The 28,000-nt window shown below is 40.5% G+C and overlaps 1 protein-coding gene across 1 annotated transcript; it reads right to left on the reverse strand.

Annotated features, from left to right (window-relative positions):
- On the reverse strand, positions 1-27,998 carry pstpip1a (proline-serine-threonine phosphatase interacting protein 1a). The gene is made up of 15 exons (XM_006629034.3): positions 27,546-27,998; positions 23,693-23,793; positions 20,549-20,623; positions 16,994-17,028; positions 16,735-16,841; positions 15,445-15,507; positions 11,519-11,623; positions 10,989-11,034; positions 9,348-9,427; positions 6,253-6,351; positions 4,385-4,481; positions 3,653-3,740; positions 2,114-2,193; positions 1,223-1,335; positions 1-723 (listed from the first exon to the last, which is right to left on the reverse strand). The coding sequence occupies exons 1-15, from the start codon at positions 27,576-27,578 to the stop codon at positions 592-594; spliced, it is 1,254 nt and encodes a 417-aa protein (XP_006629097.1). The 5' UTR covers positions 27,579-27,998; the 3' UTR covers positions 1-591.
- Between the last annotated feature and the right edge of the window lie 2 nt (positions 27,999-28,000).

Genomic DNA, 28,000 nt, shown 5'->3' on the forward strand with positions numbered 1-28,000 from the left:
TTTACGATACAAAAACACTGAAATATAACTTTATATCAACAGTACACGTAATCCAGGGACATTTACATGGCCTCCCTTCAGCTTTTATACAGAGTTCTGGCTGCTGTGTCATGATTATAAATCATTCTCACGGAAAAAGTTAAAATCCTCTAAAACTGTCACAGGCGCTCTGTGACCCACATTCAACACAACCCGCTGGATTCACTAACCAGGGGAATTAAGATCTCCAATTTCAGCGGACATCACCAGTCAATTAAGAGAAAAACCCTAATGACTAATTAAAGTCTGTGACAAGACGAAGTCGGGTGAGAGGTGGTGGCCGTTTCCTCAGTGCTTTAGCGTCACAGATGTCGCTCGACTAAATCACCCCGCAGATCTGCATGTCACCCGGCTCTCGAGTAACGAGCCTTGTTCTCTCTAGCAGCAAGAGGCCAGGGATTTCTGAGACAAAACAAGTAGAAAAATCGGGCATCTCAGTCACAGTTCAAGTGGGCGACTGTTTAAGAAGGTCTGGATAATCCGAGTGTTGTGTCTCTTTAGCTGGGATTTAGTACACAATGCACAGAGCTCGTTGAAAATGTGACACCCGCCTCAGGCTTTCTGCAGGTAGGATCCAGGGACCAGGCCAGCCTGCCCATTTCTCTCCACTGTCCACCAGCCGTCTTCGCCCTGCTCGATGACCACCACCACGTCCCCAACGGATATGGAGAGCTCGTCTTGATTCTGAGGAGAGCCGTGACAAGACGTCAGTGCTACAGGGCCTTTACCGTCTGTACGGCCATGGCTACCTACCTGACTGGACTGCAGTCTATATACTGTGTATATATACCTGAGCAATACGGGCCAATTAAGTAGCTTTGCCTCAGTGGGTTAGTCTCATGACTTTATTAAACTTTCATTACAGCCTAACCAGTTAAAAAAAATCTCATCTTTTCAGGTTGTACTTTTAAGACGGAGGTTCACAGACCCCGATGTGCACTAATCTTGGACTACTGAGTGTTAAGTCCTGGAGTGGTGCTAACTGGGGTCTGTAACACTAATGCTGACTTACAGGTTTCCACGAGAAGGGGAAGACTTTTTGGGATCTGAATGAGTATAAGATTAATTACCAGACGGTTAAGAACTATTAAAGAAAAACGTAGACAAAGCCAAAAGGGTAGAGATGACCTTAACCTTGTGCTCCAAGCTTGTATTAAAAGAAACCCCTCTGCGCCTTCCTCACCTGTGCGACGTATTCGTACAGAACGGTGTAGCACTCGGACAGCGGGGGCTCCGGGACGGCAGCTCCGCGTTCACAACCCGGGACAGAGGCGTACACTCCGTCTGCCTTCTCCGCTAGCGTGCAAAAAACAACGAGCTTTAGTTTCCAGACTGAATCACGACGGTCACTCCTAACCTCTGAAGCTACACGGAACGGTGTTTTTTTTTAAAAAAAAAACAATACATCATCATAGACACCCCTTCTTAAGTCACCCTTTTTTTACGCCAACCGTGCAGAAATTCAATAGTTCAAGTGCCCCCTGGTGGTTTATATGCAGACACCCTGGCGAATCTTAAATGCTGTATTAAGCATCAAGATAACCAAGTATTAAGATCGTGAAATGTGTGATTAGAAACATAAACATTAAATGACACTTGTAAGTTGTTGACTATTTTGATGAACTAATACACAATGCAGGTACTCTCTGTGTTACACCCTCCTTTTTAGATCTATACAGTTGAATCATGGAATTTATAAGTTTCCCATTCGTTTTATAAACAGAAAACATCGAGGAACACATTTCCTATGATGTGCTTTTATCAGTATGTCAGTTGGCTCAGCTTACATTTCCCGAAGATTAAGCTTCTGCTCCGCACGAGTTGCGTTGTCTCTTAGTTTTTACAATATCGATGTCATATTTTATTCCGTGTGCTCTCAGTACTGAGGTTTGCCTCAGGTCCAATGCTACCATACAGAAAGCTGTAACTAAATGCACACGGGACAGACTGTTGTTGCTTCCCCAGAGGAACCTGAACCGAGCTGACCTTGTCAGCCTTAACTCAACCTCACAGTGCACTGCTATATGCTCAGCACGCGGTACGTCGGGTACCGAAGAACAGTTATGGTACAAACCGGTTGACAACGCTGCAGGCTGTGAAACTTCATTGACATTCATCCTGGAGCCACAGTTCCCTTGCAATAGGTCTGAAAATCTAGACGAGAGAAGAACAATGAATGAGGGTCATCTGCGATGAGCTCATCTATCATTATGAACTTTCAAAACGGTGAAGAAACCTATATTTCATTAAAATCTTAAGGTCTTTGTGTGGGGTTTTTTTATTTAAAGGTTGCCATGCAAAAAAAAATACTTTCAAATTAAATTGCGTTGGAATTGATGTTTTTAGCCAGGGGATTCAATACTTTTTTCCCCCATGTGTTTCCATGTGAGGTCATGTACTTTCCAGTTTGTGGGTCAATATTTGTCATCTGAATAAATTTGAGAAAGATACAGGAATTAGAGTATTCCTGTATAGCATAGTATTTTTCCCTTTACACTCATGGATTCAAACTGCAAAGAGAAGCTTACTGGGAAGAGATTCAGGTGCAAGCATGGAACACAGTATGATGTTTCTTCTGTCCTTGAATCTCACATTTCTCTTTTCTTTCTGGATAAAGGGCGTGAATCCGCTGAGCTCTTTAACGTCAAATACAAACCAAACCCGCTTTGTGCAGTTGAAAGGCTGAGTTGGGAATGATGACTACGGCTCTCCTCGGCCTCAGACATACCCCCACGCCCAGCACAAGACAACATATATATATATATTTTCTTGACCTGCTTGTGAGTTGTCGATTGATTGGTCCATATCGATTTATGAGTACTGGCAGGTCTTCAAGACGCTTTAATCTGCATTTCACATGTTCAGGTCAAAAAATGTCGCCAGGACTACGTGGGCTGCCTGTATCTTCTACTCCATTCTAAACCCTTGTTTTAAAATTGTGCTAACTTAGGTCCTCTCTTGTAAACTTGTTTTTCCTTCTTACGGTAAAGTGACCTTTACATTTATTTTTATTTGAATCAAATTCTTCTTCTTATTAGAGGAAAGATGAGTTGCTGAGAGAGTTACGGTACCCTGGCAGGTATTACCAGTTTTAGACTCCTGTCCTACTGTGCGCTCCTCCTGCACACAGAGGCCCTCTGCTGTGATGACAGGCTGTCCAGACTCAAGGCAGAAAGCGATTGTAATCTTGCTGGTGTAGATTTATACCACAGTGTTAGCTGTCAGCTGGAGAGCAGCAAGTACGCTGGAGCTAATAAACCATTAAAATGTGCGCGCTCGTTAATAAAACCACACTGCTGATGAAAATAAAGGCAGTGTAACGCAGTACCAGGATTTGGGACCCATTTCCTTTCCACTCCCACACAGTTGGCAAATTTGATAATAGCAAGCGCTGTATTTTTTTTTTTCCTTTTCCTGTTTGGTCAAGAGCTTCCTCTATGTGGGGACAGCAGGCTTCCTGTCTCACCAAAACACAGCCACAGATGGCAACAAGCTTGTTTTTCACTGGGCCACAAATGGGTTCAAACCATCCTTCCTTTTTTTAAAAACAAAAGTTGCTCCAGCTGAGAAAACTTCAGCATCATAGGACTCGTCACTGTTGTGCTCTTCTGACCTTTTCATCACTCCTCCTGCAAAGCGCGCACTGCCATTGCTGTCAGCAGAGGGCTCCCTGTCATAATAGTTCTCGAACACAACAGGAGCTGGGGAAAAAGGAAGGAAATTAATCACGTTCATGCCACTACCAGTGTGGTCTCTGGTGTTCTTCGTCTGTTGTGCATGGTGTACAATCATTGTTTCGTGGGATTCCTTCTGGGCCTGGCAGGTTATCACATCTTGGTGACATTGGCTGAATACTGTAATGTCTGCATTTGTGTTATAAAGAAAATAATGCCATTTTGTTTTAATGCAAGCAGCAGGGGTTCAGGCAAGGGCAGGGAAATAGCTATGATTATGTAAGGAGTTTTGGCTGAAAAGGTTGTAAAAAAATCAAACCAGCTTTCACAAAAACAATTTCAATGACTGGTACAACTTTATAACTCATTTTTTCAGTGTTTTTTTCACGATTCACCTGTGTAAAATAGTGACTTTTTCAACAGACAACATGTGTATCTGTAAGTGTAATCAACTAAAGGTGTTATCCTATGATTTTCTCCAAATTTGTAAATCAGGTGGTTTACTTTTAAGTAGCTGTTCAGTCAAAGCTTTCTGACAAAAATGTTGGAATTTAAACATTTTGCAATTAAATTGCTTGTAGGTATGGATGTACATGATCAACAAACTGAAAATTTCTAATAGTTTCTTCTGCGCCTCATTGCTGTTAAAGTAATAATTATGATAAGTGTACCTGCTGGACTACAGGCGGTCTTTTTCATCTGAATGAAGAAGTCCAGGTCTGTAGCGATGTCACAGGCTTCAAGGGTCTTCCTCACCTCCTCATAAAGCTACAAGCAGAGTCTCATTAGACCTGACTAAGCCCAGCTTGTACTTGCAAGCAAGACAGGATGTATTTTAAATTCATGGCATTTTTTTAAAAAAGAGAAAGAAAGCAAAGAGAGAGAATTCTCCAAAAAATGTCAGGGTAGGGTGCTATATTAAGGAATTCATAACTCCCCAATAACAGGAAACAAGAAGCTGAAGTATATTGTCACCTGCAAGACATTAGGATATCTAAATTAGTTCAATGAGTCATTCATTGTTTTTTATCATCAATGATGCTGCCTTGTAGCCTCTTCTTATCAGATTTCAGGCCTGATCAGTACTATGACGGGAGACTTCTAATGAATATCATTACCAGCCAGCATATAGCTCAGCAGGTTTGAGCCTGGCCAGTACCTGGATAGGAGACATCCTGGGAAAGCTAAGGTTGCTGCTGGAAAAGGTGTTAGTGGGGCCAGTAGGGGGCATTCAAACTGTGGTCTGTGTTGGTCCTAATGCCCCAGTAAAGTGATAGGGACACTATACTGTAAAAAAGGCGCCATCCTTCGGATGAGACGAAAAACCAAGGTCCTTACTCTCTGTGGTCATTACAAATTCCAGGACATTTCTTGAACAGAGTAGGGGTGTTACCCCGGCTTCCTGGCCAAATTTCCCATTGGCCTTTATGAATCATGGCCTCCTAATAATTCCAATCTATGAACTGGCATCATTACTCTTTTCTCCTCCCCACTGAGAGCTGGTGTGTGGGGAGCGTTCTGGCGCACTATGGCTGTCGTCACAACATCCAGGTGGGGCTGCACGCTGGTGGTGATGAAGGGGACCCCTATTACCTGTAAAGCACTTTGAGTGGAGTGTCCAGAAAAGTGATATATAAGTGTAAGGAATTATTATTATTATTAGTAGTAGTATCATTACTGTACTATTACTATTTTAGAAATACTGTATTCATTTTAAGAATTAATTTTACTGTATGCTGAAAAATGTCTGATTTTAGAGCCTTCTGTTTTTAAATGTCATGAAAAATGTGTCTGAGAACACACTGAGGAGAAGGTCAGCATATGACTGGGGCACATAACTACCCTGCAACTGTATGGTGCATTCAGCAAGAAAAATATTTGTTAGATACAATTAATCTGAAACATTTTTTTGTATTGTTTTTGTAAAAGTTTTACTGAATTTAAAACTGGTCTTTAAAACTGGTCTTAATATGGGTTTGGTGTCAGTTTCTTCTGTTAATGTTACCTGGTAGCTACCAGAAGCAGAACAAGAGGCTTAGTTTATTTTTGCACCTTTTACAACATCACACCAGGCTGCGTCACAAAACCACTCTGTATTTCTGCACAACCTTAAATAAACTCACATGTGACAAGGCTGAAAAGCTGGGTCTCATATTGATACAGATGCGTTCTTTCTGAGCTGTGATGATTATTTGTACCTCCGTGGGTTGAAACTGACTGTGTTCCAACACATGTTATCTTTTGCATTTAATAAGCACATTTTCAAACAGGATTTATAAACCCGATGGGCTGAAATTCAATACTATGAAATTAAACCAAAAAAGTCAAAACTCCATCAAGCAAATGTAATGTTTGGCACTGAGCAACAGTTGGCTCTGAGAGGTTGTCTGAGCACATCCAAAATGAAAGTTTTAAGTTAGTGTTGACCACTTTTCCTGTCCTGACTGTGGAACCTCCTCAGGTTATATCGAGAGAGCTCTGGTCTGATGTTTGCTTTGGTGATGTCCACTAAATTAAATAAAGATTGAAGCAGGCTGACCTCATCGTCCTTTACGCACTGCATTGAGTAGTGGTTACAGTGGACCCACATTGCGTTCCTCAGAATGTTGATCCGGTCGCTCTCCTGCTGCTGGAAGACCTGAAACGCAGACAGAATAAACGAGTCAGTCCTGCTGATACCCCGCTAAAATAAAAGCTGTGACAGGGATTGCATTTTTTAAAAACAAACATGAAACAGCATTTACAGTGACTTAGAGATACAGAGATTTATACAGATCAAATAGAATGGGCAGTATATAAACATCTACAGTACACGAAATTACAAAGCTGTCGTATTTCCTTGACCCTATAATCATAAATTATAAAGATGATAAATACAATACATTAGACTTTATATTTATCTCTGCACCATGCACCAACATGTAGACGTCGTAAGAGCAAATAACATTAAGAATGCAACAATACAGGATTTCTGTTGCTTAAATATGTATAGATATTTGTGGTTCAATAAAATAGTCATAATCTAAGCGGATGATCAAACATAACCAAATAATATCTAAAGTAAGCTATTTGGTTGTCTGAGCAGAGCAAATACCCGTGCAAAAATTTTGAAAGCAGACAAATTCATCAGATATCACTCAAAACATAAAAACCCACAGGTGGATGACAATTGTATTTATTGTAATTAGTGTATGTCTGTACATTATCTTCTGCTAATGCAGTGATGGAGAAGTTCTAATCAATCACGAAGGCTTAGCAATGAAATGTACTAATCGTATTCAAGTAGGGAGCTGCCTCAGCATGTGTAGGTTGCAAAGGAACAGGTAAAGGTTCATTAAATGATAAAAGGCAAAGAAAAGGAAAGAAACACTACATTTCTGCACTACATGTGGAGCCTTCTTTGGAGGAAATCCTTCACCTGAAGAAATGAATTTACAAATGATTATTATAGCTTTGTGTATATTCATGTGCAGCAATGCCATTCTGTAGTCTGTTGTTCTGAAAGATTCACAGACCAGATCTTTTCATGTTATCTTTGTGAAATATTTTCTGTTGATTTTTATATTTCAGTTGTAAACTTTTCTGTGTGGCTAAAACAGAAATATGAACCACAAATATAATACCCACAAAGGTGTCTTCTTTCAAGGGACAGGGTGTTTTAAACTTCACACTTGAGTGCACATGAACTGAACAAGAAGGTTTTCAGCTTGAGTGGAACACTGAAAGTCACACTTTAGTAATAGGACTTCAGTAAAACTATTTTTTTTTATTTCTTACTGACTACATCTTTCATAAACACACAGAGCTTTTTTCTGTAGTTTTAATAAGACAATCTCCATATGTTTCTGAACCTCCAACCCAAAAAGATTGCATACTTTTACTGTTTGTGTAGTCAATGTCATTAAATGGAAAATGTTTAAATGTTCCACGAACAAAGCAGATGTATTAGTCACTATTCACTGGGGATTTTGAGGATGTTTACATTTTTTTGCAAGATGTCTTACAGAGGGTTATTTATATATTTATGCTCTTCAAAAGTCTCCCAAAACATGTATACCAAAGCTAACAACAAAATTAAAGCAGTAATGTGATTTCAAGCACATAAATATAACAGGAAAACAAGGCTTTGTTTAAAATGACCATCAGAAAAAAATATTGTTGTTGACTCCAACGAAAATGATCTTAAAATGTTTGCGGGCACCACACTATCAAAAACAGGTCTCTGTGTGTTGTGACTTGAGATGCTTCCAGTGATGGCCATAAATGTCAGTCTGGCTCCTCTCGTTTGGAAAGGATTTTCTGCAAAGCTACGCCAATCGAGGAAAAAGGGTTTGAGTGGGGGGACAACTAGGCAAATACACTGTCCTCCTGGCACATGCAGGCTGACCAGGAAGGCCCTCTTTTTGATTTGAAATTGAAATTTGAAACACTTTCTGTGACAGGAAAGATAAAAAAGGTACTGCTTTTTTAAGGGAAATATAAAGTTAATGTTTACCCGCCTCAACACACAAACAATTCTTTTTAGTGCTCTGTAGATATCCAGTCTGCAGTGTATTGACCTTTTTAACTGCTCTCAAACAGCAGCATCCCACTGACTTTTTTCGGCCTGTCTTCACCTTGAACAGCCAGCCGAACAACAATTCTGTTCAGATGAAGCAAGTAAGAGCTCTGTTTCTAGTCTGCGGACTTTTCAGTGCTTTAGGTGTGAAATCTTCACCCAGAAAATCTTGCAACATTGTACTAGAGCACCAAACCAAATTAGGTTTTGAAAGCGTAGGTGCGTGATAAGAGGTGTCGATACTTTAGCTGTGTAACCAAGTCTGAATTCATAGACATTATACGGACCAATGTACACTGATGACAGGTATTAAACCATAACAAGTGCATTTTGGAGCCAATATCTTGCTGTGTCTTTAATGCCTCTCAAGATACCTTCAATGAGGTTTCCCATTTTTAAATGACAGTGATAAGAGGCGGCACGGCACGGCCATCCCATTCAGGACCGTGGGTGAGCCGGAGCCTATCCCACTGAGCAAAGGGCGCAAGGCAGGGTACCTGCCTGGATGGGATGCCAAATTACAGTCCATCATAGGGAACTGACAGACACAAACACAGTCACGTCAGGGTCAGTGTTCCTAGAAGTCAATTAACCTGTCTGTTTTTGGACTGTGCAGGGAAGCCAAAGCATTTTGAGGAAACCTCCATGACCCTGGGGAGAACATATAGACTCCATGCAGACAGTACCCCATGTGCAAAATTGATCCCAGAGCCTTCAGGACAGTGAGGCAGTAACGCCACCAGCTGCACCACATGCCAGCCTTAACACTACACATAAGTGCGCAAAATACTACTAGGAAGATATCTGTGCACCTTGCAAGATTTATCCAGAATGTCTTTTTCTCTCTGACATGTAATTTTATGCTGTAATGTAAGGCATTCGTATTTACAGTGGGCAGCTTTTTCAGCATATTTTATTCTTTAAAAGACTGCAAAAGAATCTGAAACAAGAAGTTGCAATACTGTGCAAATTAAAGCTATTTCACAGCTTTCTAATAAGCTGGCTTTCCTCAAAGAGAGGGACAGGAGGAGGGTGCCTAAATGCTGTAAATTCAAGGCATTCGTGGGCAGAATTACCTCACAGGTGCTCATGTGAGAGCTCTCCCAGTCCTGACGAATCTTGTCCAGCTGCTCCACATTAGACATGTACTGCTTCTCTGTCAAAGCAGACATCCCATATTAGACATCGACTCTGCACAAAGCCACAAACTGTGAAGGCAAATGAGCCAGTTGTTATTTGCGTACTGGGGGGTGGCTGCAGGGGCTCAATTAGGTGTGGTATGCATGCAAGCAAACAGCCCTGTGGTAATTTTATCAGGTTTCGACCTTTGCTGCACTGCCATAGTGAAAGCTGTTAATAACAAGAGGACAGAAAGAAAATCTTCAGCTCCATTCAGATTCTAGTTAACTGACAGCAGTAGTGTACAGTGACAGGAGGCCAACTGTCAACATCTGTTGCATAATTCTAAACACATTTGCCTTTAACATCCTCTAACCAGGAAATCACTGCCGGTTAAACCAGATTTTAGTCATCAAAAATCATTATAAATCATTATCTAAATCATCATTTCGCTATAATAATGTATGCATTTCCAACATAAAATACCAGATACCTAAGTGGAGACATAAAGATGTTAACTAAGGGTACTTGCTTGACTCCCAACATAGGAAGCAAATATTTTCTTGATAAACCTATTGCTATTTAGCGTCATGGAAACCAGATATATAAATATATGTGTTTGTGCTTATGTACGTAAAACTGTGAGAGGCACCACGAGACCCACTTGACAGAATTATTAATAGATATGGCTGTCAGAAAGTGAACAACAAATTTCAAGCTAAAATAGTAAAGGGCTGACTGGAAATCCCCTCCCAGCTTTCAACACTATCTTCTGATAGATTTAGTTTGAATAAAAGTGACTTCTGCTTGAGCTATGTATCTGTCTGTTATCTAACACAGCCCATACAGTCTTAACAGTTAAGTTGTTACACCAAGAACACATTGGTTCTGATCTCCAGATATACAGTACAGTATATTGTGAAAGGACAGGAAATCATGGTGATTAAGTGCTTCAGTTAGTGCTCTGGAAGCATTTTCAGAGTGCTTCCAGAGTGCAAATTTGATGGAGTGCAAAGAAGACACATGTGAATTTCCTTTGATAGTGTTTCAATTCTGTGCTTTGTGCTGTTGCACTGTGGGTGCCTTGATGTTGTTTTGGCTTAGACCTGCTTATCTGCCATTCTGCTACTTTGCAAACAGAAAAGGTACTGAAGAATACGAGTTGTTTTTTTCCACCTGGAATGGACTGTCTCTCGACTCCTCCTTTACTCTTCAAGTAGTGTCTTATTGTGAACATCTGGCATGTTTTGGAAGGGCTGATTACTGTTTACTCTGTACCATACAGAGTGCTCCTCGTCAGAGTGTGTGCTTTTCAAATACATACAGTATTAGCCTAACTGGAAGACAAGGGGAGATAACTCAGGAGATAACGAGGAACATGGCATCCTGTCTTTCCGAAGATTCAACAAGCTTCTGAGATCTGACAAGAGCAGAGTGCACCATGGCAATGCCATTCATGGGAACAGCCTGGTTCGAACACGCCGAGCGCAGATAGGGGGAACACATGATGAGGATCACACACAGCCATGCAACCATGTGCGCAGGATCATGGAGGGGAACAGAAAGCATGCATTTCTGAGAGTCAGAAAACCACATACCGGCCTCGTTTGCCGCTTCCCTGCATTGCTTTGCCTTGTTCTGCACCTGGACAGACAGAGAAAACAGGAACCGTTATTCCTAGGAGCAGCTTCGCAGTCAGGACCAGACTGAGGCAGAGGGTTCCGGCCGGAGAGTGAAGCACCTATCGTCCCTTCTCACAACAGAGCGCCGCACAAAAAGGAAGACAAATTAGTTTTGAACTTAAGGTTTAATTCCTGAGACGGCTTGTGTTTATGAGCCCCAAGAAGCTTTTCCCTATACACACATTATAGCCCTGTAGTCTGCACTGTCCAGCTCTGATTAGATTCGATTTTAGAATACAATAAATACTTTTTCAGTTAAAGGCACAACATTTTACAACAGGGGAGACATCCGTGCATAACCTCTTCAACATGGTTCAGAACAAAAATAGTTTCATTTAAAACTGCACTTAGCAGATTATAATAGAAGTGTAACGGTTTGCCCTCACTGCAGTGAAACCAGGCCAGCGAGCTGACTTTGCCGTATGCTCAGAGGTGGCGCACTTTACCTTTTCTGTCTGTTTTGGGGTAGCTGTGGCTGCGTTGCTCACACGTTCAACAGCTTGTTCAGCCTCGTCAGCTTCCTTACACTTCTGTTCATAAATCCTCTTGGACTGTGGAAGAAAAATACAATTCTTTACACTTATACAGAGCTTTCCTGGACACTCCACTCAAAGCGTTTTACAGGTAATGGGGAATCCCCTCCACCACCAATGTGCAGCCCCACCTGGATGATGCAACAGCAGCCATAGTGCGCCAGAACACTCACCACACATCAGCTCTCAGTGGGGAGGAGAGCAGAGTAATAAAGCCAATTCAGATGGGGATTATTAGGAGGCCATGATTGGTAAGGGCCAATGGGGAATTTGGCCAGGACGCTGGGGTAACACCCCTACTCTTTTCAAGAAACGCCCTGGGATTTTTAATGGCCACAGAGTCAGGACCTCAGTTTTACATCTCATCTCCCAAGGATGGTGCCTTTTTACAGTATAGTGTCCCAGTAATCTGCTTCTTCAACCTAAAGACACATTATATTTATCATATATGCTTAGTTGTTGAGCTTAGTTAACTTACGTCAGAACTGAATTTGACAGTACCATGGCAGAGAATGTCTTTAATCTACAGGCAGGTTAAAATTCCTAAAAGTGGAACATCCTTGGCTTTTAGGACCATTCTTAAAATTTTGCAGCAAGGAGCAAAGAGGGAGATGTCTGTATCCTTAAAATTGTCTCACAATGCCACTTATCTTAAAATCAGTTTAGTATACTGTCTCACGGAAAAGGGTGTAAGTTGTAAGCATGTGTTGCTTGCTAAACCTAGGACATATGTCTTCAGGAGATATTTTCTGAGGCTTTCACCTGTGGACTTTATCAACATTTATGTGCTGCAGTTTAAATTACAATTAGCAATACAATCCTACAGGAAACGATACAGGCTAGCTACAATGTTGAAATCTCTACCACTCCAATGGGTTGTGTGCATCTACTACATTTAGCCCAAGAGGACTAAATAACTTCTCAAACAATTAAAAAAATAGATAATAGATTGAGAACATGACTAGATTGTCTTTGATGTCTTAACATGCTAATTTAAAAACTAAAAAAGAAAATATGTAAATCAGTCAGCTCTTGATCACAACTGTTAGCTCACAGGAAACTGCTGCAAGATCAGATGTAGAAGCATATTGCAGATTTAGCAGTGTGTGAAACTGGAGAGTGGGCAGCATGAAAATAAAATGTGCACACTTGTACAGCATAACTTCTGATCCCGAGAGTAACTTGCTCTCATTTAATTATGGAAGCGGAGCTACAAACCCCTTAATATTGTAGCCACGCAACACGTCCGGTTTCAGTGCACACAAACCACTGCAACTTGCAAAAGCGAGTCAGGAGGGAACTGAGGTGGAACAGAGGGCGCTTTCTTTTGCACAGAGGGTGAGGGGAGAATGTAGCAAATTCTAAATATGTGGCATCGTTAATTATAAACACCATCTGCATGAACCTATGCAAACCAAATGTGTCATCATTTTGCTGATTTCTTAAACCAGAAGGTAGTTTTCCAGATAGATTTTAATAATCCATTTGCCACCGGAAGGAGCAAGAAACAAGGATAGGTCAAAAATCACCTTTTATTTTTGTTATTATTTTGTTATTATTCCTTATTATTGTTACTTATTCTTTTACATGGAGAAAAACTGTCCTTGCAGAAGATGCTATACAGAAGATTGCTGTGCTGGATCTCAGCTGGGATTTGAAGCAAATATTGATGACTTACTTATTATCTCAACTTTATTTTCGTATTGTTGATCAGTAAGCTAAAATAATTCTGTTAAATTAAAACGGAAAAACAAAATCCCCCCCAAATTAAAATCCCTACATTTTCCTAAGCAACACTTGGGATTATGTTTGTGTGTGTGACCTATAACCATTTAACAGTTAAGACTTGAGACAAAAAAGGAGGTTTAAATTATTAAATAACAAAACTTTCCTCTTGCACATTGCATACAAGTTCTTATTGTGCACAACCTCTGCATAATAAGTGGAGGTAAATATGGAAAAATATTGACCCAGATTAATATTTCCGGCTTCAGTATTGGCTATTCACATTGACCATTGGCTGCCATCTTTAAGGGCATTAAGTTAGTTCTTATCTGATGATAACCCAGTGCTGGTTATTGCAACATTTATTGGTGTTAATGGTTTGGAAGCTTTGATTCATTGTAGTCTAAATACACTAAGAAACCCTGAATCAAGGAGAGTTCAGCATGCTTACATCATCCACAGACAGTGTCACCTTTCTTCTTGGCCCCAGTAAAATGCCAGTTCTGTGGGTTGCTCAGAAATGTATTATTATGGTGAAGCTGTCCTTATTTTTTCTTTTAGGTTGACAGCCTTGTGCTCTCCTGCCTTCCTCCAGGTACAGTAGAGCTTTTCGCTGTATTAGGCACACATCAGGCGAGAGCCATGAAAAGCTCTGCCGATGCTCCATGTTCCTGCATGAAGAAGCAGTGCACTCTTCACTGTGGCTCAGGCACGCACACTCTCAGCTTCTCTCCTGGGTTTCTTCCTTAAACAGGGAGGCACGTTTTCCGCTCTGACTCAGTGAAAATGCCTGGCTGTGTTTCACTTCAGCAACTGTATCATCTTTCAATTTTAGGTTTACTTTGTGTAACTGAACAGCGCTACAGACTGTGGTTCCTCTTTTACATTGCGGGTGAAATCCAAGTGAAAAAAAAACACAGGCCTTAATCATATCCTATTAAAAAGAATCATTTTCTTGTTTTGTAACCTATATGTAACACAGTACATGATTCTAAAACATATCTGATTTTAGGAAGCCACATCAACGTCACACAGCTGAGATCCCATATTTACCTTTTCCTCTGGTAACCCTGCAGAATTTCTGTCTATTTTTTGTATTTTCAAATATTAATATATCAATAAGGGCAAATGAACAACATTGATAAGTGTGTTCATGAAGTACCTGGGTTGTTACTTCTCACTGGAGAAAGCACCAAACTGTCAGTAAGACCTGGAGAATTAGTCATATTTTAGTGCTCAGGGCTGGGGATCGAACCCGGATTGCAGATCCTGTAGAACAGCTTCCTACTGTCTCACCCAAAAAAACAAGGCATCTGGCAGAGTGACAGCTTCCTGGGACACAAACGCTGAAATCTTTTTTCATGCAAACTTATCATTATTTCAAAGACCTGTTAGATCTTCCCGTAAAGTATGTCCAGTGATAGTGGCCACAATGTTTTTAATACCTCCCATTTTAAACAGACGCTGCAGGAAATTTACCCTGCAGCTAGCAGCATCTTTCCTCACATGGGTAATGCACCCGCAGGTGCACGGAGCTGTTTTCACAAGTGGGTCAGGTTTGCAGCCTGTGACATGGCAGCACAGAGGAATGCACAAGCATGGACACACACAGCCATGCCCCTCAGGACACGAGAGGGCCTCTTTTTACTGAGGACACGTCCAGATTCAAAATAACTGTCGAACCGGGATGGTTGAAACCAAAAAACAAACAGGTAACATTTTTGTTTCAGATTCCACTGACATTTCTGTGGCATTCCTGTGATATGTTAAAGACATTAAAGAGCGAGACTAAGAGCAACAAGCCCTGCCTGAGACTGATTGAGTGTGAAAAGCATTTTCTGTTTTTGTGGCCTGCAATTTTTAACAATTACAGTTATTCCACTAATCCTAAGACATATCAATGAAGCTCTCCCATGTACTGCAAAGTGAATTGAGTTCTGACAGGACCCATAGCCAATCCTTCGCTGTAAATAGTCAAGAAGATTAATTCAGTGGGAACTATGACCATGAGCAACTGATATGGTAAGAATAGCTATTACTCATTGCATTACTCAATATACGGAATACAGTATATTTTTAACATAAAAGTCCCTTTCTTACCCAGAACAGCTTACCTCAATGGTTTTCTTGTACATGGACACTTTACTCTTCTGGATTTTTTCCATAATACCTTCAAACTGCAACAGAAGAGAAAGAAATAAAATCGACAGAAAACGATACAATGGAAAACAGGTTTCCATTCCTGACTTCAGATTCTGAAGTAAACATTTTTTAATCAAATACATTCACTTGCTGTTACTGTTATGTACCATTTCATCTTCCTCTGATTTCTGAACTCTGCTCCAGAGGAATTTGCACTAATGATATTCATTTCCAGAGTTAAAAGTGTTTTTGTGTTAGGTTTCCTCTCTCCAGTGATATATTGTATCCCTCCAGTGAAGTATACATGTCCTTGTTAAATTCTCTATTTTAACTCGTCTTATTTATGAAGGAATTGGCACAAAACATATAGCACCTTTCTCAACTGACAAATGTTTCAGTTGACAAGACAGAACATATGGAGATGATGAATTAGCTATATTTGCAATCCAACAATTATGACTATACAACCCTTCACGACTCTACACCCACCAGCTAGGCAAGCTGTGAATGCCACCACAAAAGAGATCACTCCCACAGCTCTTCAGCACTGACAAATTTACTGTATATTGCCACCCAGGCGTGCTCATCAACACATTGCTGAAAACAGGCCTGAGTCTGATAGTTTATTCTAAAACCTTCTTGACATTATGCTGCTTTTCCAGTGCATCAGTTACAATGTAATATATGTCATGCCAATAATATTAATTTGGGTAACTGTTACACATTCATCAGTTTTCATATCGTTCACTGCAAATACAGAGAGAGGGACTGGGGTTAATTTTTGGACAATATAGTAATATTATATATTTTAGTTATAATAATAACTCCAGAAAATCATATTTTGTAAAGTATTTTTTTTTAATTGATCTGTTTGAACAGTACTCACAGTGCATAACACAGTCAAAACTCAATCAATTTTGGCTTTATTTGTTAATATGCCTGTGCATTCAATGCCAAATGCTAGAGTTGGAAACATATTAGCAACTGAGGTTTAAGCTTAGTGAATGTACGGCCAGGAAATACAGGAGGGATGAAAAATTACATAACAATAACATCATTAATAATTCATGTTAACTTCGTTTTGGGATTAGATGTGGACTTAATTGATATTAGGAAAAAAGTAACAAAATTGACAGGAACAAAAAACAACAACTGTAGTCCAAAAATATTGTGTCTCAGTGTGCATCAAAATGTTCCTAAGACCTGTCTTCCTTACTGTGCCCAGATGTACTGGGAATGTGGAAAGACACAGGATTGCTCACCTTCTTTCTTTGCTCTTTCTGCCTCTCTCTGAACTGCTCCATTCTTTTCACTTCTTCCTTCAACATTCCAGCCAGCTGGATGTGCAGATTCCCGATATTCTCGATTTCTGGAAGAATATTTCACAATGATCTCGTGCTGCACGCACTAATGGAGGGCAACAACATTAGAGTCTCGGAGCTCTATGATCAACCACAAAAGTGAGAAAAAATTAAACGCAGCAAAGAACAAACAATAATCAAAAGTTGATTTCCGGCTTACCTCTTTTAAGTTTGTCAAAGGATGCTTTCAAAGTGCTGGCAAAACAAGAACAAGGCAATAAAGTGAGCTAACATTGGTTTTAGTAATTATAGGAATATAAGTTTAAAATCTTTACTTCTGTCACAAAAACTAACAAGTTTAAGGTCATACTCTAATCTGACAGTCAGTATAAGAAGTAAGACGATACGGCAGACAACCATTTAAAAAAAGGCTTGGAAAATTGTTTCAGATGGGTGTTTTGCAATATGTTCATAAGTCAAGCATTAAAATGTATACAAAAGACTGCTCTTAGCTGTATGTGATTTTTCAAAAAGAATGAGTAAGAGAAAAGATTAATGTCTAGTGCTGGACACAGAATGGAGGAAAAACGTGAAGCTGAGGTTTGAAAAATATCATATCATGATATGGGGAGTAAACATGATGTTGTGGGAGTCTCAGCTACATGAAATTAATTGTAACACCTAAACACCAAGCATGGGCAGTCTGCACTGCCCATATTTTAATGTGTAGCTTATTTAAAGATTGTGCATTTGGCGTTGGCTAACCAAGAGAAACCTGTACCTCTCTTCCTTCCTGCTTAACAGACAATTTTCCACTGGGGCTGTGAGTTATCTGAGTCATTGTTGCAGTCTACATGAGTCCAACAGGACGAGCACCACTGTCTTTCTTACTCCTGACTTAAGACAGTTTGCTCCCTATTTATATCTGCTAGGATAGCTGACAGCCTCCGTATGGAACAAATGATTTAAAATCTAATACAAGTGCACAGTGCAAATGCATGATGCTGTATTTGTCATACATTTGCACATTTAAATATATGTACTTGCTCTCTCTCTGTCGCTGGTTGAAACAAGCGAGCTGAATGTGAATTTATGTGATGCACTTTCCCAAAAAGCGATCGGATATGGAATAGGATCAGCTGATTTGATCCTTTTTGCTTTTGACAGCAGGTGGATCTGTGATAGAAAGTTCAGTGGTGGAAGCAGAACAGTTACCGACCTTCTAACTTAGATGCATAATTTATGACCGGAGAGTTAAGGTCCCATCCCCAATGTAGTGGAGTTAAAAAAAAGGTGAAGTGAAGGTTGCTTCTAGTAGACTGATCAGGAATGAGCTCAGATGTATACTGTCTGACATTGGAATGTAGGGAAATAAGTAATTCTTCAGATAATATTCTCATAGAATTTTTGCTGGTGCTACGTTGGTGCTAAACCTGGCAACTCCCATTGTTCAGAAAGCAAAGCAAATCTACATCTTTAGCTGGTAACATGCAGAGACAGTAGGAAAGAAATGTGATCCAAGCATGCAAATGCCACATGAATGGACAAATATGTATCTATAATAGACTAATAACCCGTGGCCCTGTACTGGATAAAGGGGCTTGGAAAATGGATCGATGGTATAATAACATCATTCAGTGGCATGCAGTGCAAAATCGGGTTTGTCTTAAAAATAAATCCCTCAGTGATTTCATAGTCGTGATAGACTGTACCTATTTGTATGCATGTTGCTCAATTTACAGCATTTCTGTATATCATTTGTTTTTTTTTCCCATTCAGGCTACTTTTATTTTTGAAAAGAGTGAAAGATGGCATTGCCTTGTTTTACTTCCCCATGTGCATCCTTTCTCTTTCGCTCACACTGCCCTCCGTGCTAGCACTCCTTGTATACATCAGCAAGTTTCCATTTCGTATGCCCTCCAGCGCTCAGAACAAGCACGAGAGAAAAAGGCAGTTAAGGTTTCAAGAGGAAGAACAGATAACGAGCACCCAGGAGCCCATCACTGACACTCCCTGGTGTTTCTTCCTGTCCTCGCTGTCTAGTGGCAGCTGCATGAAACAGCAGAGTTCTTATCAATCCTTCCACTGCTCTAGTCAGTTGACTCTTTGTCCTTGGAGCCCTCCTGCCATTCCTCCTTCCTCAGATTCTTCTTGATTCACAGCCAACCCCAGCACACAGTTATAGCAGAGCGGGTCCAGCTTGGCAAGGCCCAGTGCTGCTCGGGAGAAACTTGTGTGATGAGGCGGGAAGCCTGGGTGGAGTTATATCAGCCCCGCCTTCACACTCCACAAAACAGCAGGAACCTTTCACCATATAAACAGGAAAACTCTTTTAACATGTTTATACTCTTTTGTCCTCCACAACCTGGACAAAAGGAAGACAAGAGCAATACTTGCTCAGGAGATAAAGGCAGATGCACAGTAACTGTGTTGTGAAGAACTCTCTCCGGAGTGTTCCACTCTCTGGCTGCTAGTGGGGTTTGCTCGGTGTTTCTCTTGTTCTCTGTCCACACACACACACTGCTTCCTCTGCTGCCTGGTGTTCTCTGCCTCCACACTGGTCTGGATCTTACTGCCTGAGTCAAGCTCTTCCCGCTTGTGCTGGCATTACTATGCCATTGACTAGAACTAAGTGTTACATACAGTACCTATTGGACAACGACAAATACAGGTCACATTGTGAGCTTAGAGGTGGAGTGGTGGCACTGTGGCTCAGGATCTGTGCCTGTAGCTGGAAGGTTGCCGGTTCAAATCCTGTGGCTGGTAGAGGAAGAGATTAGAGAAGCACCTGGGATCTGAGATAATAATACAATTTCTTGTGTTTGTATTTTTGCAAACTACAGTATGCAGTCTAGCGTCTTGAAGTTGGCTCTGCGCTCAAATATATAAAGATGCTGCCTGTCCTTGGTCAGTAAGATAAGGGGCATGTATTTGATAAGATGGCTGTACGCCCAGAACATGAAAAGAACTCACTGTTGTCCAGTCTGCAACTTAGATATAATTAATTGGCATGTGTCGCCGTCTTATCAGTTGTTTAGAATGTGTCATCTTTGTTTTAAGGTGTAAAGGACTATCTTTAGCTACTTATTTTTTAAGTCTGGTGGCTGCAAGCCGGGCTTCCATATGCATATGAATAAAGGGACTTCTGCTTCACAGACACCTGAACTTTGTCATTTGTATGACAACATAGAGGAATCCTAGTCTATTGGGCCCCTGAGCAAATCCTTTAACCCCAACTGCTCCAGGGACACTGTATAAATGGCTGACCCTGCACTCTGAGCCCAAGCTTCTCTTCCTGCCTGTGTGTCTCATGGAGAGCAAGCTAGGGTATGTGAAAAGACGAATTCCTAATGCAAGAAATTGTATATGGCCAATAAAGTGAGCTTATCTCTGCTAAGAAAATGTATTAATGAACAACAACAGTAATTAATAAAGGAAAGTGTTGTGCTACAGTGTTTTTGTACAGGTCAATACAAACCTAGAGTCATTTAAATTTCCTTTTGAAGGGTGGGAAGTCACCATTATTTAAAAAATAGCCCACACTCTGAGAGCAACAGGCCCAGCCCTGTTGAGTAAATGAGTAAAATCACTAATTCTTCTTCACGGCAAAGATGAGGCTGTGGTGCCATCATAGGCTCCTACCCAAGTTGTAACAAAAATAATAATAATGATAAGCAATGAGTTTGCTATTCTGGGTTTTCCTCAACAGAAAGGTAAATTCTTCTTAAACACTTTCACTTTTTGAACCACAGCAAAAAAAAAGACAACAGCTTACTTTATTTCAGTTTGTCCCCCAGCCTTGCGGGCTATCGTGACCATCTCCTTCCCATACTTCTCCTCTGCCTGAGCCCTGTATGAGGAAAGGGAAAGAGGGTCCAATCAAGTCACATTCACAGAACCAAAACCATCTGCACAAGAGCCCAGTACAGGCCTATTGTATTTATTATGGGATTAACAGGAAGTAGATTGTCTTGATTTACTATAGACAAAGCTTTTCTGCTTCTCTGCCTGTCCAGTCGAAAAAGATTTTTCGAAAATGTTATCAGTTGTATTAAAAAAACCTAAAGGACAGAATATGATTTTGGTGTTTTGCAAGTATTCGTCTTGGGCTGAAAACTGTGGATACTGTGTTACATTCAGGATTTGAAACAGTGTCAGCTGATCCATAGGGAACACAGGCCCAGAAAAAGCATTTTGGTATTCACTCTCAGAGCTCAGAAGACTGGACCTTCACATAGCATTGACGCACACTCAATCTGTGGTACGAGAGGGGGTCAATGGATTTGAGTGTGACCGGTCACGATCGCTAACCCCTCCTCTTAAGGGCGCTCCAGCCCTTCCTTGTTTTCTCCCATTGTCTGCACCTGTTCCCTATTCCCGCTCCCCCTTAAAAGCCAGACGCGGACTTCACTCCTGGTTCCTCATTGAACTCCGCATCATGAGGGCCCGGGGTCCTGCTGCCTCTGGCTCTGTTATGGTTTTAACCTTCTGTTCCCGATTCCCTGCCCCGCCGGTCCTGACCCAGCTCGTGCTTTTAACCCTTGGATGGATCTCTTGGCCTTGGACTCTATTCTTCCGTGTGGATTCCCCTTTTGGACTTTGGCTTTGTTTGTTTGCCCGGACTCGCTTCCCCAGGAAGCCTGCTCACCTCGGACACGCCCCCTGTATCCAGACCCTTTCCTGCATGACTTTCTCCCTAGCGTATCTTCACAATTCCGGATCGCGTCGTCTGCATAGGGAAAGAACTGCATCGTGACATGACCAAGCTCTGGGCTCTCTAATCTGGTTTGTCCTATTAGATGTTGTGCACTTTTTTTTCCCCAAGGTAGAACCTTGCTGAGGGCTGTGGTTGCCTGAAATGAATTGGTATTCATTTTTATTCTTGGACTTCCTTGTGAAAACAGATGAAGGCTGAAATTGTATATAAATAGTATACAAAATACTGTTACAGCTCTAGGTGACTAGGACGTGTGTGACACCTGGCTGTTTGCGGAGATGTGGGGTGTAAAAAAAAATAACTGTAAAGTTTGCCTTACTGTACCTAGTTAATTAAGTTGTGGGTTAATGATTATCAAAGAGCAGTTGAGAAAAACTCCATATAAGATCACTTTCAGACCACAGAAGAGAAAGAAAAAGGAGGGAAGCAGAGGATGAGGAGTGAGGAGAGAAGGAAGGCCAGATCACAAGAGAGGTGTGAGGACGAGATGGAACTTGAAGCTTGTGCCAGGTGAGAGCCCCTACTTCATTATGCCCACGTGTGCAGCATACTGTCAAAACATATTTTTTTCACCTCAGAAATATCACTAGACTATGCCCTATGCCATCACTAACTGTGGATGAAAAGATGGGGTATCTTAATCTACTCTGAACAAACTGCAGTATGTCCAAAATTCAGCAGCCAGAATCCTGACCAGGTCTAGTGCAAGTGTTCACATTACTCCTATCCTGGAGTCCTTGCACTGGCTTCCAGTCAAATTCCGTGTAGACTTCAAAATCCTCATGCTCACCTATAGGGCTCTGCATGGCTTGGCACCTCAGTACCTGTCTGAACTATTATTGCCCTACTCCCCACCTCGCAACCTTCGCTCCTCTAATTCTGCCAGCCCATCTACATTGGATGGGTGACAGGGCCTTCTCCTGTTATGCCCCCAAGCTCTGGAACTCTCTGCTCTTCTTAGTACCACCATCCACTGTCTCCTCTATAAATTGTAATTGTGTTTCATCTTGTGTATTCTTCTTATTTATTGTTGTTGTCATCCTGTAAAGTTTTTTGAGAAGCCACCTTTAAAGGACTATATAAAATAAAGTTTATTATTATCATAATCCAGACAAAATCTGGCTGGAGCTAAGTATTTGAACCTTGGTAGAGAGAGCCTGCTATTCTGTGTTTTTAGGGAACTTGTGTTTCCTGGGTAAAACACACCTCAGAAATGTCTTTCCTGCTTGGGGTACATTTTCGGAATAGGGAGATAGGCTCCCATTTATTTTGTGGTATGCAGAGAGAGAGATTTAACTGCAGGTTGTATTGCATTTATTTAAAAGGTAGCTTCTTATCTGGCCTCTGTAGGCATTATTTAAGAGTTTAATACATAGTAGCAGTCTGGGTTTTTTTTTCCTGGGTGATCAGAATGTTAGGCTTCTGGAACACCTTGTTTGTACATTCTGTAAACGTATAACTTGTGTGTTTTATGTTTTGTTGTTTGTAGTGTAGTGTTTTTCTTGTCATTGTTAATAAACATTTGTTTAACCAAGTGCATCTGAATTATTACTATTTTCACCACAGCTGTGCCAAAAAATAAAAGATTCACGTGCCTCTAATTATACCAACTACTTTGGGTATATTCTGGAGAAATCACTTACAAGCTGGGGGTTATCAATATTTATTTTACTTAATGAGTTAACCGCACGGTCAATTGCTGATTTCAACCATTTTCATAACAATATTCATTTAAAAAGTTGTTTCATACAATGAGAGGCATTGCACGTGCAGTAGCCAGCATACTGTTAAACAGACAAAAATAATTATCCACCTGACTAGCTCACTGTGACAGTTACTCATACTTGATGTTCTTGCATTCCAGTGACCTGCTACTTAAGGAAATGTTTAGTTTAGACTCTGGTCCAAGCACCAGTTTCGCAATTGGTGTCTTCCACAGTATGCAACTGAACCTCCCTGTTCTCCACACTTCGGGGAAGACTAATGTAACCAGAGTAGTTGAGATGTCAAGGTGTACATAAGAAAGATTAGAAATGAGGGAAGGCCATCCTTCTGCCTCGATATTGGTTGCTAGGAGCTATGTGATCCCAGAGTCTCATCCAGCTGTTCAGTGATGTTCACGACACACTCAATGCTCAACGCCACTTGCTTTTCCCATCCACTAAAAGGGCAAATATCAAGAAGTCCACAGGCAGTGCTTACCTCATCTTCAGAAGATCTTCCATGTCCTTGCACATTCGCCGGCCATCATACAGCCTTTGTAGCAGAGCCTCATAACCGGAGTTATTGGTGAAATCTTGGCCCTGCAGCAGAAGCACATCGTGACAGTACAGTCTTACCCCAAAACAGGAAAGAACTCTAAAAGTGTTGTCATATACAGAGCCAGAACCTTGCTTTGGGCTCTGTTTCTAATGGCAGTCAGGCAAATAAAATGCAAAGCAAAAACAACAGGTGCTGGCATTACTGGTCAAAACGTCCACTCTAAGAAGTGGAAGAAAATCACAATAACGAAGAACCACAAGCGCTGAAAACACACAGAGAACCAGAAAAGAACTGAGAAAAGGTTAGTTCAGGTGCTATCTTAATTACTTCCTAATTTGCTGACTTGTCCTATACCAATCTCTGACAGGATTATTTTATTTTCGCATCTCCAGTATTCTGCACAACATACAATATCCGGATGACAAGAATTTAGGAACATACCTTCTCCCGAAGTTGTGTTGTGCAATCTGCTCAGTGATATTACTGGACATGGAGAAGGAACTCTTTTTTTTTTTAATTTGTTTTTTCACTTAAAGATTAACTTCCTCATATGCATGCGTGCAAGACCAGGCCAGTCAGACATGGTAAAAATAACTAATTAACAATCAAGCCTAATAGTTACGTTTTCAGGCCATTTGCCTCCTTGAAAATACAGTTTTCTTTTTTATACCTTTCACTTACACTTAAATTGTTAAACAGCAATTAAATACTTTTTGTGTGCCTGCCTACAGCAATTTTGGCAAAAAAAACTCCTGCAAACCATGCCTTGTTCTGGCGTGTTGTGATGGAGACAGAAATGTTTGCTCTCTTTATCAGTTCTATTTATGCATCTGAGGACTGTTTCACTCGTACTTTCAGAAATAAGCTGATAATTCAAAAATGTAATACAGTGCAATTGATGGTGCTTTTTGTATACCATTAGTATAACCCTGGTGTGTCTTGCTGTTCTTCTACATATAATTATAATATAACATAATTTCCATGCATATTAATTGTGGCTTTGCAGATAAGCATTATCCAAATGTAAACGTAAATACTTAGTGTTATGCCCCAACGAGCTCCAGCACTGCCGCATCAGCTCCACCAATTGCCAATGCGCAATCCGCACATGCTGGAGACTCACTGGGGCCTTCCTCAACGAGATCAGGCCGGGCCTATCAGGCCAATTAGGGAACCTCGCACAGTATTTAAGCCCTGAGGACTCATTCCTCAGGGTTCAGACATTGAGTCACTAACTCTGTCTTGAGTTTGTCTCAGTTTCAGGTTCTCAGCAGTATTTCTCAGTAGTCCTCAGTCTCTGCTCTGCCTGATTCATCTGTGCAGCTACTGCCTAAGCTGTTTCCTCAGTCTCAGCTCTGTTGGTCCTCTTCAGCACTGTTATCGAATAAATTATCTTGATTGCTGCATATCTTGGCTCATTGACTCTAATTTTTGCCGAGCCTGTTTCAACACCTTGTTGGGCCCGGCGTAACACTTAGATGGACAGAATTGCTTTAATCCTACCAGAATGTTACACTGACTGTTCCTCTATAGAATACTGTTTTGAGTTTTGAAACGCTTTAACCTAACGCACTTCTACTACAACAGAATCCCCTCTCGTCACATTTCCTCTTCTGTTAAGACCTGCTTTTGGCTTTGAAAAAGGATTGATGCAAATGACAAAGCTTCAGGATTATTTTCTTTCTTCTTTGATTATCCTAGTGCCACCCACAGGACAGCAGAGGGGTGGGGGTTGAAAATGGTGTGAGGGCTTTGCCCCAGGACCCAAGAAGTACTGTATCTGCTGGCCTGGCACATTCGGGTTTAGAGAGGAGGCCAGCCCACTCCCAGCAGGGTGGGGGCTGTTGTGAGCTATAAAGAAGCAATGTCCCACCCAGACCCTGAAATGACCAGGCCGTCTATCAGAAAAAAACGGTTTCATATTGGTGGTTATTAGGAGTGTTTGCTTTAGTTTTTCCCTAAAAATGTATCCTTTTAGAAAAGCACTTGTTGTTCTAGACTAGAGTATTTTTTTAACCAAAAAAAAATCCTTTTATGGACATAGTTTAGTGTATTAAAAAAAGCAGAAGCTAGACGTGAATCTGTCCCTCTCCAGTAACTAGGTAGCAGAATTTCTGTTTCATTATTAAACAAGCTTTCAGTAGTATATGAAAACCCAAAGCTCTTCTCCTCACTAGTTCTATACTCTCCCTGTCCAGTCTTTAATGTTATTATCAAAAAAGCTTTGCATTGCCAATACAAGTAAAAAAAAAGTTTTTTTTTTTTTACTTTTCACACTTAGGATTCTTTGTGCATCAGCCACACACTTCCATTTCACAAAGAAACACGGGGGGCAGCTGTACTGCACGAAAGCACTGATGCAAATGAACCCAGAAGTGTGACTGTTGCTTTTTAGATGAACGCTCTGACAATGGTTTAAAAGGAAAGTTCAAAGAGAAAGAAAAAAAAATCCAGCATGCTTAATGCCAAACCGCCATATACAGGAAATGTGAGTCTAAGTAACTGCACACAGACCGCTTCAAATAATGACCAAGTACATAGAAGGGGTCCCTGATAATGCTGGTATTAAAACCATTTCCTTAAAGCACTCCCTTGCTCCTCTAGCTTGCTGTTCAAGGCCTTATACACATTATAAAAGCAGCATTTCCCTGCTACAATTAATCTGTTTAGCCCAAAAGAAACATTTGCATCAGACTCATCGCTAGACTAACTAATGAGGGTTGGTTTTGATAATTACACCCAAAATCCAAATCAAAATCACACCCACACTAAAAGACAATTGTATACTCAGGAATGGATTTTCTTGTAGTTACTATTCTATTTTTGGGAGGGGAATCAAGCAATTTTAAGAGAGGCACCAAAATTATTTTACAATTGCCTTCAAACGAGAAAGACAGAGCTTTGTGAGCATGATCTTTTGAATGTGATCCTTCACATTTCTTTTCCATCCATGGAGTTAATATAAGCTTGTGCCCTAAAAGTAAAATAATACTTTTATTTTATATCTCCAATTAATATGCATCCCACACTACTAACATTGGAACTCTTGAAAATCTAACCCCATATACAGAGTTTGCATTAAATTTACATCCAGAGAAGTAGGGAAAGTTAAGACCACATTCAGGTTCAATTCCGCCTCTTCCATAGAAAGGTTTTAGGAGGAAGTACTGACTTTCCAGATATTAGTATTGTAACATAGCAGCAGGCTAAAGGACATTTCACACAGAACATTTCAAATACCGTTGAGTTCAGAGAATAGGAATTGTGTAATTAAAAGTCAGTAAGCTCCTTTGAAATTGTATTATCCAGTGAATAGGACAGGAGTGTATACTAGTATATTTTGGGGAGTTGAGGTTATATTGTTATATTTGCTGTATTTTAGCATTGTAGAAACTTTAAATGAAAATATGATTTTATGTATTATCTTAATTGTTTTTGAATTTTTTGTAAACACGTTTTTCATCAAATTGTACATATTTGTTAACAATGCAGGCAGGATTCGTTGTTCTTAAAAGCAACGGTCACTCCCTAGTCTGGATGCTTAACCATTTACCATTAACTTTAAAGAAACCTATGAAACATTTGAGCAGACAGAACACAGAAAGCATGAGATTTCAAAACATAATCTATTAAAATAAAACAGAATTTAATATCATCAAATATCAATGATTTTTTATTGGACTTGTGTCCAATGGTTGTTTTTGAAGCGTATTTTCTTTGTTCAGCCCTTCTTTGTTAAGTTATCACATAACCCCAATCGCTTGAACACTTGAACAAAAGTGAAATCGCTTACCCAAAAAGCATCTTTGAATTGCAGCTGTGTCATCCTGTCAGGAGAAAATCCTTCTTCTATCAGCACAGTAATTTCAAAACGTGAAGTTTGAAGTCCAAAAAGAAAAATCCAAACCCCTCTTATTACTCCCTGTGCTTGAGGCAGAAAGGTAAACTCACTCCTTAGTAGGTAGATGGTCACAAAAAAAGACAAAACCCCTCTAACACTACACTGCTTGTGGTACACTGGTTAAACTGAAATGAGGAAGAAACTGTCAAATGATGTCATTGACCACAGAAGGGTGCTTGAGAGACAGCAAATAAAACCGAAGCATTGTTATTTGAATGCTACAGCAGCTAGGACTTCTGTGCTGAAATTGTGCTGGGAAAATGTGTGTATTTGTTAAAAAAAGGTAAAGGATTGAACACTTTTACAACACAGAAGCTAAACATGTTTTGAGCTGTGCAGTTGATTGT

Source organism: Lepisosteus oculatus, chromosome 5, assembly GCF_040954835.1.
Source record: "Lepisosteus oculatus isolate fLepOcu1 chromosome 5, fLepOcu1.hap2, whole genome shotgun sequence".
NCBI lineage: Eukaryota > Metazoa > Chordata > Actinopteri > Semionotiformes > Lepisosteidae > Lepisosteus > Lepisosteus oculatus.